Source organism: Protomyctophum bolini, assembly GCF_963924005.1.
Source record: "Protomyctophum bolini genome assembly, chromosome: 16".
NCBI lineage: Eukaryota > Metazoa > Chordata > Actinopteri > Myctophiformes > Myctophidae > Protomyctophum > Protomyctophum bolini.
This window is the reverse complement of record NC_137877.1, coordinates 1,893,850-1,906,984: the sequence shown is the minus strand read 5'-3', so window position 1 is coordinate 1,906,984 and position 13,135 is coordinate 1,893,850. Positions and strand designations below refer to the sequence as shown.

General features: G+C 43.6%; 1 protein-coding gene across 1 annotated transcript in view; it reads right to left on the bottom strand.

The window, feature by feature from the left end:
- Nucleotides 1-4,892, bottom strand: part of pou1f1 (POU class 1 homeobox 1) — a gene marked incomplete at both ends in the record, with an annotated part of 13,020 nt that extends 8,128 nt beyond the window's left edge. Inside the window, 2 exons of the mRNA XM_080785225.1 lie at nucleotides 894-1,043; nucleotides 4,748-4,892. Of these exons, the coding sequence (XP_080641351.1) occupies nucleotides 894-1,043; nucleotides 4,748-4,892 (295 nt within the window). The remainder of the gene's footprint in view (nucleotides 1-893; nucleotides 1,044-4,747) is intronic.
- Between the last annotated feature and the right edge of the window lie 8,243 nt (nucleotides 4,893-13,135).

The window sequence follows — 13,135 nt, the reverse complement described above, 5'->3', positions numbered from 1 at the left end:
AATGTGATAGTGAACCCACTGGGCTCAATGTGATAGTGAACCCACTGGGCTCAATGTGATAATGAACCCACTGGGCTCAATGTGATAATGAACCCACTGGGCTCAATGTGATAATGAACCCACTGGGCTCAATGTGATAATGAACCCACTGGGCTCAATGTGATAGTGAACCCACTGGGCTCAATGTGATAATGAACCCACTGGGCTCAATGTGATAGTGAACCCACTGGGCTCAATGTGATAATGAAACGCAACCTTTGAACAGAGTCTCTCACCCAGTTTGTTTTCTGCTAGTTTGTTTTCTGCTAGAGATGCTCCGATAATCGCCTGGGTAGACCCCAGTAGGCCTGCTTGGGGCCAGACCACCACCACCCACCCTAGACCCCAGTAGGCCTGCTTGGGGCCAGACCACCACCCCCCCTATAGACCCCAGTAGGCCTGCTAGGGGCCAGACCACCACCACCCACCCTATAGACCCCAGTAGGCCTGCTTGGGACCAGACCACCACCACCCACCCTAGACCCCAGTAGGCCTGCTTGGGGCCAGACCACCACCACCCACCCTAGACCCCAGTAGGCCTGCTTGGGGCCAGACCACCACCACCCACCCTAGACCCCAGTAGGCCGGCTTGGGGCCAGACCACCACCACCACCCACCCTATAGACCCCAGTAGGCCTGCTTGGGGCCAGACCACCACCACCCACCCTATAGACCCCAGTAGGCCTGCTTGGGGCCAGACCACCACCACCCACCCTCTAGACCCCAGTAGGCCTGCTTGGGGCCAGACCACCACCACCCACCCTAGACCCCAGTAGGCCTGCTTGGGGCCAGACCACCACCACCACCACCCTATAGACCCCAGTAGGCCTGCTAGGGGCCAGACCACCACCCACCTGCCATCATGCCGTAGGTGGCCTGCTGGTTGCTGTAGTGACAGGGGGTGACGGGGTAGTGCAGACCGGCCGGCCCGTTGCCCAGGGCAGACGAGGACAGGTGCATGTGGGACCGCTTGGACGACTGCATGAGAGACAGGCCGGAGGGCACTGGGGAGAGAGAGAGAGAGAGAGAGAGAGAGAGAGGGGGGGGGGGGGAGAGGGGGAGAGGGGGAGAGATGAACAGCTAGTTAGACAGACAGACAGACACAGATCAACTCCACAAGTTTAAAAAGCAGTGGTTTTGAAAGTAGTTCAATATAACTCAATTAAATAATTAATTTTATCACCACATTTTGACACCCCAGAAATGTTGATGAATTTGATCCAGAGTTTCAGGTAGGGTTTGCAAACAATCAGTTATCTTGTTGACTTTGGAATATTCTATCTATTCTATTGATTAATTGACTGTTTAAGCCCTTTTATTGTCATACAAGGGTACAATAGACCCAATACAAATCAGCATGACAACGGCCCAATGTCATTTTGACAAGAATGCCAGCATGACGATCGATGGCCGCTGTGTCAAAGTGTCCTTGAGACACAGCTCTAACTAATGATATGATGACTAAAACTAAGACTATTATAGTGACAAATAAAAACTAGAAAATAAAAAATGTTACGAAAGGGACTAGTGGACGAGATCCAGTAAAGACACAAGTCATTTTACACTTGGTTGCATGCTGAAAACAGCTACGAGCTTGGAGATCTGCTATTTTCAGCAAGTGTATAAAATCAGTCATTTCGACGGCATCAAGGCCCGCCAAAATACATTTTAGGCTAAAATATTATGATATTTAGTCGACTAAAACTAGACACTAAACACTAAAACATTCCCGGAGACTCACTAAAACTAAATGAAAATTGTTCAAGAGACTATAATAAAATAAATAAAATAGACATTTGCTGCCAAAAACAACACTGGTGTGAATTAATGCCCATATTGAAAAAAAGTTCTTTGGAGAAAATAGAAACGCACCATTTAATTACCATTTAGGTACAGTACAGTAGGCCTACACCCCGCGAGCAGGCATAGAATTAAATGACGACAGAGATCTGATAAGGCGTTTGACAGCAGCGTCTCCGTATCTTCTAGCTGGGACAGCCTGATGTGCTGCGTCGTTTAATTCTTCCTTTATTCTGAGCTGTGGGCCAATCAGGGGGATCGTTTGATTTTTAATTTGAAGAAGAAACTAACCGTTCTGCAGTACTGTACATCCTGAAAGACACATTTTGTGTCACCCTGCTATAGAAACGTCTGCAGCAATTATCCTCGCATGCGTCGATCAGGAGGAGACACAGCTGGGCCAAATGAACTCATTATAGAAACATTTACATATAGTTTAGATTGGATTTGAAGTCAGTCATTAACAAAGTATTATTGAGTACTGTTGTCCTTACTTAAGTAATATTTTGGCACTATTGAGGTTATTTTTTTTAATGCCAGGACTAGGAGTGCCTTTGTCTCAAGTAGGCCACCACTTTGTCCAACTGTTTCTGTTAATATGGTAACATAACCACACAGTAAAACATTTTTATTTTTGTTAATTGTGAACTGCTATTTCAATTCTAACTGTGATGCTGTTGTAATTGATAATTGATGATTGTTAAGTAAGGACCCCCCCCCTCCCCCCTCCCCTTTCTACACAGGTGGGAATAATCAAATGTTGGCGTTTAATCCATTTGGACCCCCCCCCCCCCAGAAACAAAGATTTGAGTTAAAATAATTCACTCTGAAAGAGTATATTCAAAGATTTGCAGCACATTTTCCCGATCTTTCACGCTATGAGCTTGTAGATCTGCTATTTTTTCAATAGGTAAAGTAGAACAAAGTAGAGCTTAACCCATTCAGGCCTGACATAAAAAAAAAAAAGTCTTCTAAATAATGACAATTTTCGGAAAGATTTGAGGCACATTTTAACGATCTTTCAAAAATAGCAGACCTACAGTACAAGCTCGTAGCATGAGCTTGTAGATCTGCTATTTTTCAATAGCTAACGTAGAACATAATGCTTAAAACACCAAAAGGGGTTTCCTCCCAGCATTAAGAGGGACCTACATGTACCCAGTATCATGTTTTAGTCTGCTCTGAAAAAGTGCTACTGACGAAACGCGTCAGCATGAGAAACAAACATACAAACATGAGAAATTGCATCTGAGCCAGACTTGCATCTTTTATTTTGGTAGTGCCGCTTTTTCCATTTAGTTGTTTTTTGAGTACACTAAAAAAAACGAGGCTTTTTTCGTGGCTCCATATTTGCCGGGTGTGAAGAGCAGACATGCTTCTCAAAACACATAATTCCTCTGCAATCAATATTGCTGACTGCTAACTAACGCTGTTGGAAATCCAGTAATCCCAGAGGATCACCTTAACCCATTCTGACCTGAGATCAGATTCATACGAGGTTTCCACTGGACACACACTGGTCTGATGAACCCATTCTGACCTGAGATCAGATTCTAAAAATGTCAGTCGTTCTTCGAATTTTTCAAAAATAGCAGACCTACAAGCTCGTATCGCGCCACTCGGTGGCGCGCTATGAGCTTGTAGATCTGCTATTTTTCAATAGGTAAAGCATAACATGATGCTAACACCAAAATGGGTGCCCGGTCAGAATGGGTTAAACCGCAAAAAGAAAGTGCTGTCAGGATTTCTTTTTTTTTGTGGTTACACAAGGTTAGAGTTATTGGAGGCATGTGTATTTAACCATCATGACAGCATTATGGTCAATATTATTGAGTCACTGTACAACAAGGGGCAGATACATCATACGGTTCATTCTGTAGCCCACAGCCGGTGAAAGCATCTCCAGTGGATCGCATACTGACCTGTAGCAGAGAGGAGAGAGGAAAGGATGCAAGGAAAGGAAAGGAAAGGAAAGGAAAGCCCTCTGGCTGGCAAAGGAAATCCATGAACCTTTCCAACCAAACGGCTCATTAAAACATTTAGGCAAAAAAAATCTTCTAAATCCTCCAGTTTTCTGAAATAAATATTTTCACGATTTTTCAAAAATAGCACATGTGGTAAAAAAAAACAATCCTCATGGATAATAATAAATAATAATCAAGTTTCCATGATGTGTTACTCCACGGGTGTACACTAAGTACAGTACAGTACAGTACAGTACAGTACAGTACACACACGTGTAACCAAATGGACTATACATACAGCCGCTTGTGGAGCGTGCTCTGCCCCTCACCTCTGGAACTCCCTCCCCCCTGACATCAGAAACATGGACTCTATCACCATATTTCAAACCCACCTGTTTAGGCAGGCCTATGACTCTGTGTCTTCTGCTGCAGGCTGTGCCCTAGTTTAATGTTTTCCTGCTTTTAAACTGTGTTCTTGTACTGCTTTTAATCTGTACGGCGACCTTGAGTGCCCTGAAAGGCACCTTATAAATAAAATTTATTATTATTATTATTACCTGCAGACACCATGCTGTGAGCGTGTGTGTTGTGTACCTGCAGACACCATGCTGTGTGTGTGTGTGTTGTGTACCTGTGTGTGTGTGTGTGTTGTGTACGTGTGTGTGTGTGTGTGTGTGTGTGTGTGTTGTGTACCTGCAGACACCATGCTGTGTGTGTGTGTGTTGTGTACCTGTGTGTGTGTGTGTGTGTGTGTGTGTTGTGTACGTGTGTGTGTGTGTGTGTGTGTGTGTGTTGTGTACCTGCAGACACCATGCTGTGAGCATGTGTGTTGTGTACCTGTGTGTGTGTGTGTGTTGTGTACCTGTGTGTGTGTGTGTTGTGTACCTGCAGACACCATGCTGTGTGTGTGTGTGTGTGTGTGTGTGTGTGTGTGTGTTGTGTACCTGCAGACACCATGCTGTGAGCGTGCGCGGCGGCCGACGGCAGGCAGTCTCCGGAGGCGGCGGCGTGGTGCATGAGGATGGGCAGGGCCGAGTCTCCCGCCTGCAGCGTGAAGGAGTCTGCGCTGAACGCCTGGTGGCACGCCATTCTCCCCCCCTCCCCTCCCCTCCCCTCCCCTCCTGGGTGGTTCTTCTCCTTGGGACGGGTGGACGGTCACCTCCTTCCGGTTGGTTTTGTTGTGGTGATGGTGGTCGTCTGTCTGTCTGTCTGTCTGTCTCTCTCTCTCTCTCTCTCTCTCTCTCTCTCTCTCTCTCTCTCTGTCTGTCTGTCTGTCTGTCGACCCTTTGTCTTATGGCGTCTCCTCTCTGGTGTGCTGGTAGTGCTGCCGTATGTATTAATTGTGATGTTTCTCTTCCCCCGTTAAAAACGTTTCCTTTCCTGTCTGCGTATACGTGTAGTTCCGTCTATACGGCTAAACGGTATTATTGTCAAGCTGGACTCCCGAGTCCTGACAGACTTCTGTGTAGAACAATAATAATAATAGCACGTCCTGGTTTCCGGGCATCACAAAAGGCCGGTGCTGTGCACGTGTGGTTAACCCATTCTGACCTGAGATCAGATTCATACGAGGTTTCCACTGGACACACACTGGTCTGATGAACCCATTCTGACCTGAGATCAGATTCTAAAAATGTCAGTCGTTCTTCGATTTTTCAAAAATAGCAGACCTACAAGCTCGTAGCGCGCCACTCGGTGGCGCGCTATGAGCTTGTAGATCTGCTATTTTTCAATAGCTAAAGCATAACATGATGCTAACACCAAAATGGGTTCCCGGTCAGAATGGGTTAAAGTCCTAAAATAAATATAGCCTATGCTGCTTAACAAAAGAAATAGAATGCAGTAATGTAAGAAACAAATCTTTTGTTGATGTATAGCTCTCACACTTTGAATGCTCTCACACAGTCGTTCCACTCATCAGAAGGTTGAATGTCTCTGTTTGCCTACCGGTCAGTGCCATCCATCTCTCTGCTGGACAGTCTCCCTCCCCACAGTGCAATAAGTCCCTCTGTCTGTCCAGACGTTCACCAGCAAACCCGGCAGCATCATCCCTTCTGATGTTCTGCCCCCTCCCGTCTCGTAGCCCACAGGTATTTATACCCCACCCACCTCCATCTGACCACCCCTACCTCGCCGATGCACCCCACCCCACCACATCCTATACGTAACCCCCCGTGACCCTGCATCCAGCTCAGGGCCATGTCCCTTCCTGCTGTTCATCCCCATTGCTTCTCCGAAGCCTGCAGGATTAGGGTACAGAGAGATGGAGAAACACGATATCCCCCCAGCTCTCCTGAACGCTACGCCTCATCCCCACCCCCACCCCACCTCGCGACACCCCCTCCGCGTTGACCCTGCACGTCTCTCTCTCTCTCTCTCTCTGTCTCGTCTGTCTCTCCGGCTTCTGTCTGTATCTATTTGTTTCCATGCGCCTCTGGTCTCTCTCTCTCCCCCTCCCCTCTCTCTCCCTCTCTCTCTCTCTCTCCCTTTTGTCAATTTCCCCGATTACAGGGTTGAATTCTTCCAGCAAATGTTTAAGCAAAACGAACAGCTCCTCATTAAGATGACAAAGATTCATTATGTGATTTGCACGTGTACCCCGAGCCAATGCAGCAAGACCATAAGAGCTGCTATAGCCTGGGCTATATATATATATATATATATATATATATATATATAAAATAAGAGCCGCTATAGCCTGGGCTCTGCAAACCTCATTTACACTCACAGCAGACACTAGGCTACCGTGCAGAGGCTTTGAGGTATGAAACAGCTAGTTATTTTCAACAAAACGACCTGATTTGACCGCTTTCAACGTTATGGTGCATGGCCATTTTAATTAATTGTTTTAACTAGCTGAGATTGTACATTTAGATGGTCTATTTTCACTATCCGTGGTCGTACAACAAACTATATTTAATATTCTTATGAGACACACATGCGTGTGCGTGGAGGCGTGGGGGATTCTTCAACACAAGTATCTCCTACGTAAAGGCCAGGATAATCTTTTTTTCTGTCCTATGTGGCACACAACAATGTAGTTACGCTTCGTAGCGTTTGTCGTAGAGTGGCAATCTTCTGCGAAGGGCATAAACGGCTAAAAGAGCAGACAAAGTACAAAGTCAGTCAAGTTATGTCTGAAAATATACATTACTGATGGATGAAGCAAGCCCATGACGCTATATATATCTGCAGTATGAAATCGTATCTACGTTAAAAGTTTAATCTGCCACGCATGTTTCCCTGCTTCATCCCTAACAAGGGGTCCTTCTTATTGTCCTGAAACATGTGGAAGACCCCCTGGTTTAAGTGGCTGAACATGGAGGATGTTAGTAAGACCCTTCACCACTGGCACCTGCCTACGTAGAGAGAGAGAGAGAGAGAGGATGGAGAGGCTGCTATTGTTTCAGCGTTAGCACCACATTGTGTCAGAGTCCTTTAAGACAGCAGGCCTGAAGGAGGGGGAGGTAAAGGTTAATCTGAGGAGTATGGCCGTCAGGCTCTCTTTTGTTTCTGAACGCGTTTGTGTTTATTCTGGGCTCTGCGCTGCCGTGGTGGTGTTGTTGGTGGTGGTGATGATGTGGTACTTTAAGCACCCTACAGGTGGCAACGTGTGTGTGTGGGCAGGCACGATCAGACTTGTTTATGCAAGACATTTGCATACTGCTTTATGCAAAGCCTCAACCTTTGTAACTTGGATACTACTAGCACTTTAATGCAGACTTATAGATAGCATGTTATGTAGACAGCACTATAGATTAGCATTTTATATAGACATATAGAACTTTATAGTACACATGTTGTATACTTTTGTTTTGTTCTTGCTTGTAATGTAAATCGCTCTGGATTAAGAGCGTCTGCTAAATGCCTAAATTGTAACGGGAACAGACCCCCATTCAGAAACACCGCCATTCAGAAACCCGGTTAGGGTTAGGCACTTTGTCAATGTCATTCCTCCTCCAAACGACCCGGTGTATAATGGCTATTTTCAGACGTACGATGCAGTACAGTATGTTAGGCTAGAGGCCCGCCCACATACAGTACAATATTATCCATGTTATTATTCATATAGTGCAGAGGTGACACAATCAGCAGAACCCAACAATCAACCGCACAGAAGGAAGAAGAATCGTGAACGTGTGTTGGAGGTGATCACAAAAACTCTTGCCAGCAGTGACATCATGGGAGTTTAAAGGTATATTCAGTGATTTCACTCGTTTTTGGCTGTGGGACCTAAGCCTTTCATCCAATCAGGATAGAGAGCCAAAAACGAAACCTACGGTTTTTTTGACCCCCAGGGGTTAACTGGGGACAGGGAGGAACTCCTTATATGGTCAGCACACTCTATAGTAGAGAGGATTATCACAACAAAACAAAAAAATAAGTGAGATTTTTGAATTGAAAGTGAAATCACTGAATATACCTTTAAAACACTTCTCCAGGCCTCTTTGTTTTGAGCCAAGAACTCCCACTCAGGCCACGGCACAGTCCGTCTTAATTCCCAGTACAGTATATATATATATATATATATATATATATATATATATACTATGTACACATCTGACGGGCAAACAACAGCCACTGGCCGTTAGCAACGCTGCATGCTGTTGTATGAAGCAGTGGTTCCCAAAGGTGCGGTGGTCCGGGGACCCCCTGCAGGGCGTCACATTCCGTGACTTGTTCTGCAACATGTGTTCCTTCATGGTTTTCTCGTTAATCGTAGTGTTTTTTACTTTACTGTTTTCCTGTGATTTTGTTAGTATTGCGTTTCCCCATTTCTTAGTTGCTGTTACGAGTTTTACTTTTCACTTCATGTATACCTTTTATTGTGTAGTATTGTTTTGTGCCTTCCTGTCTGCCCCTGTGGTTCGGTATACCTGCCTTGTCTCACCATGCAGTATTCCTTTTAGTCTTAGCCTACCCCTGTGTTTATTGTCAGTTATAGTTTCACCTGTGTCCTTTTAAGGCCTATTCATAGTCTGGATTTTCGGTGGTAAGGTGACCACCGCTCCGGTGGTGAGGTGACCACCGCTCCGGTGGTAAGGTGACCACCGGAGCTGAAATAACGTTGAGCGGTGGTGAGTAAAAACAGAGAGAAGGGCTGGAGCAGTGATGTATCCTGAGGTCATCACCTGGGACGTATCCTCAGTGATGTATCCTGAGGTCATCACCTGGGACGTATCCTCAGTGATGTATCCTGAGGTCATCACCTGGGACGTATCCTCAGTGATGTATCCCGAGGTCATCACCTGGGACGTATCCTCAGTGATGTATCCTGAGGTCATCACCTGGGACGTATCCTCAGTGATGTATCCTGAGGTCATCACCTGGGACGTATCCTCAGTGATGTATCCTCAGGTCATCAGGGTAACATAAGGGTTCGGGAGCTGAGAAGTCAATCCTTTCCCATGAGATGGAACAAAAGACAGGCTGATCTACAGAAAACAGGCTGTGAGCACTGCAGTCTCTCTCTCTCTGTCTCTGTCTCTCGCTCTCTCTCTCACACACACACACACACACACACACACACATGGATGTAACATGCACAAAACCCAATGTATATATACACAGTCAACGCATACACGCACGTGAGCAAACATGCACAGTCCCATACGTGAACGCATGCACGCACGCACGCACACAGGCGTGTGCGTACACAAAGAGACCCAACTTAATTAGTGAAGCTAGCATGCAGAGCCCACACACCTGTCTTTACACTGAACCCCTAATGTCTGCCCCACACACGCACGCACACACACACACGCACGCACGCGTACACACACACACACACACACACACACACACACACACCTGGTGTCTCTACTCTGTGTTTTTAGGTGTCAAGCATGTGATCCCTGTGAGAATGTGTAGCTGTGCTGTGTTCCCACAATGCTCTTCGCAGTGTGTGTGTGTGTGTGTGTGTGTGTGTGTGTGTGTGTGTGTGTGCGTGCGTGTCCTTCCTTCAAGCGTGCATTAAGGGAAGCATGAGCTCAGTTCGGTGTTCTCCCCAGGTTGGCAGAGGGAGAGTATAGCTCCCAGGATTACAGCGTAGGCACCTTGTGGAAAAGCGCGTTTTAATGATCTTTATTGCCATGCCGATGATGCCGTTACAACAAAGGCTTTTGTCACTTGACTGGAACAGAGTGCCTTGAAATTCTTTTTATGTGTTCATGTTTGAACCCTCACCAACTAGGACCTGTTCTTTCCTGCTGTTCAAGGCTTTGTTGAGTCCCCAGGACAAAAGAATGTCTGCGGAAAATGCTTTGAAGATTTTAAGTTTAAGAAATCTGTTCTCAAATTGTGTGATGTCTCCATTTATGCCTGCAGAAATCTCTCCTTTTCATCACCAGAGTCATCCTGTTTTTATTCATCATTATTATTATTATCATCATCTTGGGTATTCTAAAATCTCTCCTTTTCACTTTATTTAGTGCATGGTGATATGACCCAGAACGGATGGACCAACCAGACAGACATTTGGCTCACACACCATGAACATTTACTGGAAGGTTGGCAGGCCCTGCCTGACAATCAGACTGACTTCACTTTATTTATGCTTTTGTGAATTTGTGCAGATGCATTTTGGAGAGAATTTGGTGCGTTGGGCGTTTATGTCACCAGAGAGAGAGAGAGAGAGAGAGAGAGAGAGCACTTTGCCACCAGACTTTCAAAAATAATCAGCCCCACACACACACACACAAGCCAAAATCAATAACAGCTGTACTTCGGGCCAACCGCCATGTTAAATCCAATACTTTGTTACATTCAACCAGCTAGCATAGAAAAGGTTTTTACATTCAACCAGCTAGCATATAGAAAAGGTTTTTATATTCAACCAGCTAGCATATAGAAAAGGTTTTTATATTCAACCAGCTAGCATATAGAAAAGGTTTTTACATTCAACCAGCTATAGCGCATAGAAAAGGTTTTTACATTCAACCAGCTATAGCACATAGAAAAGGTTTTTACATTCAACCAGCTATAGCGCATAGAAAAGGTTTTTACATTCAACCAGCTATAGCACATAGAAAAGGTTTTTACATTCAACCAGCTAACATAGAAAAGGTTTTTACATTCAACCAGCTAGCACATAGAAAAGGTTTTTACATTCAACCAGCTATAGCGCATAGAAAAGGTTTTTACATTCAACCAGCTATAGCGCATAGAAAAGGTTTTTACATTCAACCAGCTATAGCACATAGAAAAGGTTTTTACATTCAACCAGCTAACATAGAAAAGGTTTTTACATTCAACCAGCTAGCACATAGAAAAGGTTTTTACATTCAACCAGCTAGCACATAGAAAAGGTTTTTACATTCAACCAGCTAGCACATAGAAAAGGTTTTTACATTCAACCAGCTAACATAGAAAAGGTTTTTACATTCAACCAGCTAGCACATAGAAAAGGTTTTTACATTCAACCAGCTAGCATAGAAAAGGTTTTTACATTCAACCAGCTAGCACATAGAAAAGGTTTTTACATTCAACCAGCTAGCATATAGAAAAGGTTTTTACATTCAACCAGCTAGCATATAGAAAAGGTTTTTACATTCAACCAGCTAGCATATAGAAAAGGTTTTTATATTCAACCAGCTAGCATATAGAAAAGGTTTTTATATTCAACCAGCTAGCATATAGAAAAGGTTTTTACATTCAACCAGCTAGCATAGAAAAGGTTTTTACATTCAACCAGCTAGCATAGAAAAGGTTTTTACATTCAACCAGCTATAGCGCATAGAAAAGGTTTTTACATTCAACCAGCTATAGCGCATAGAAAAGGTTTTTACATTCAACCAGCTATAGCGCATAGAAAAGGTTTTTACATTCAACCAGCTAGCGCATAGAAAAGGTTTTTACATTCAACCAGCTATAGCGCATAGAAAAGGTTTTTACATTCAACCAGCTATAGCGCATAGAAAAGGTTTTTACATTCAACCAGCTAGCACATAGAAAAGGTTTTTACATTCAACCAGCTAGCACATAGAAAAGGTTTTTACATTCAACCAGCTAGCATATAGAAAAGGTTTTTACATTCAACCAGCTAGCATAGAAAAGGTTTTTACATTCAACCAGCTAGCATAGAAAAGGTTTTTACATTCAACCAGCTAGCATAGAAAAGGTTTTTACATTCAACCAGCTAGCATAGAAAAGGTTTTTACATTCAACCAGCTAGCATAGAAAAGGTTTTTACATTCAACCAGCTAGCATAGAAAAGGTTTTTACATTCAACCAGCTAGCATAGAAAAGGTTTTTACATTCAACCAGCTAGCATAGAAAAGGTTTTTACATTCAACCAGCTAGCATAGAAAAGGTTTTTACATTCAACCAGCTAGCATAGAAAAGGTTTTTACATTCAACCAGCTAGCATAGAAAAGGTTTTTACATTCAACCAGCTAGCATAGAAAAGGTTTTTACATTCAACCAGCTAGCGCATAGAAAAGGTTTTTACATTCAACCAGCTAGCATAGAAAAGGTTTTTACATTCAACCAGCTAGCATAGAAAAGGTTTTTACATTCAACCAGCTAGCATAGAAAAGGTTTTTACATTCAACCAGCTAGCATAGAAAAGGTTTTTACATTCAACCAGCTAGCATAGAAAAGGTTTTTACATTCAACCAGCTAGCACATAGAAAAGGTTTTTACATTCAACCAGCTAGCGCATAGAAAAGGTTTTTACATTCAACCAGCTAACACATAGAAAAGGTTTTTACATTCAACCAGCTAACACATAGAAAAGGTTTTTACATTCTACCAGCTAGCATAGAAAAGGTTTTTACATTCAACCAGCTAGCACATAGAAAAGGTTTTTACATTCAACCAGCTAGCGCATAGAAAAGGTTTTTACATTCAACCAGCTAGCATAGAAAAGGTTTTTACATTCAACCAGCTAGCATAGAAAAGGTTTTTACATTCAACCAGCTAGCATAGAAAAGGTTTTTACATTCAACCAGCTAGCATAGAAAAGGTTTTTACATTCAACCAGCTAGCATAGAAAAGGTTTTTACATTCAACCAGCTAGCATAGAAAAGGTTTTTACATTCAACCAGCTAGCATAGAAAAGGTTTTTACATTCAACCAGCTAGCATAGAAAAGGTTTTTACATTCAACCAGCTATAGCGCATAGAAAAGGTTTTTACATTCAACCAGCTAGCGCATAGAAAAGGTTTTTACATTCAACCAGCTAGCGCATAGAAAAGGTTTTTACATTCAACCAGCTAGCATAGAAAAGGTTTTTACATTCAACCAGCTATAGCACATAGAAAAGGTTTTTACATTCAACCAGCTAGCACATAGAAAAGGTTTTTACATTCAACCAGCTAACATAGAAAAGG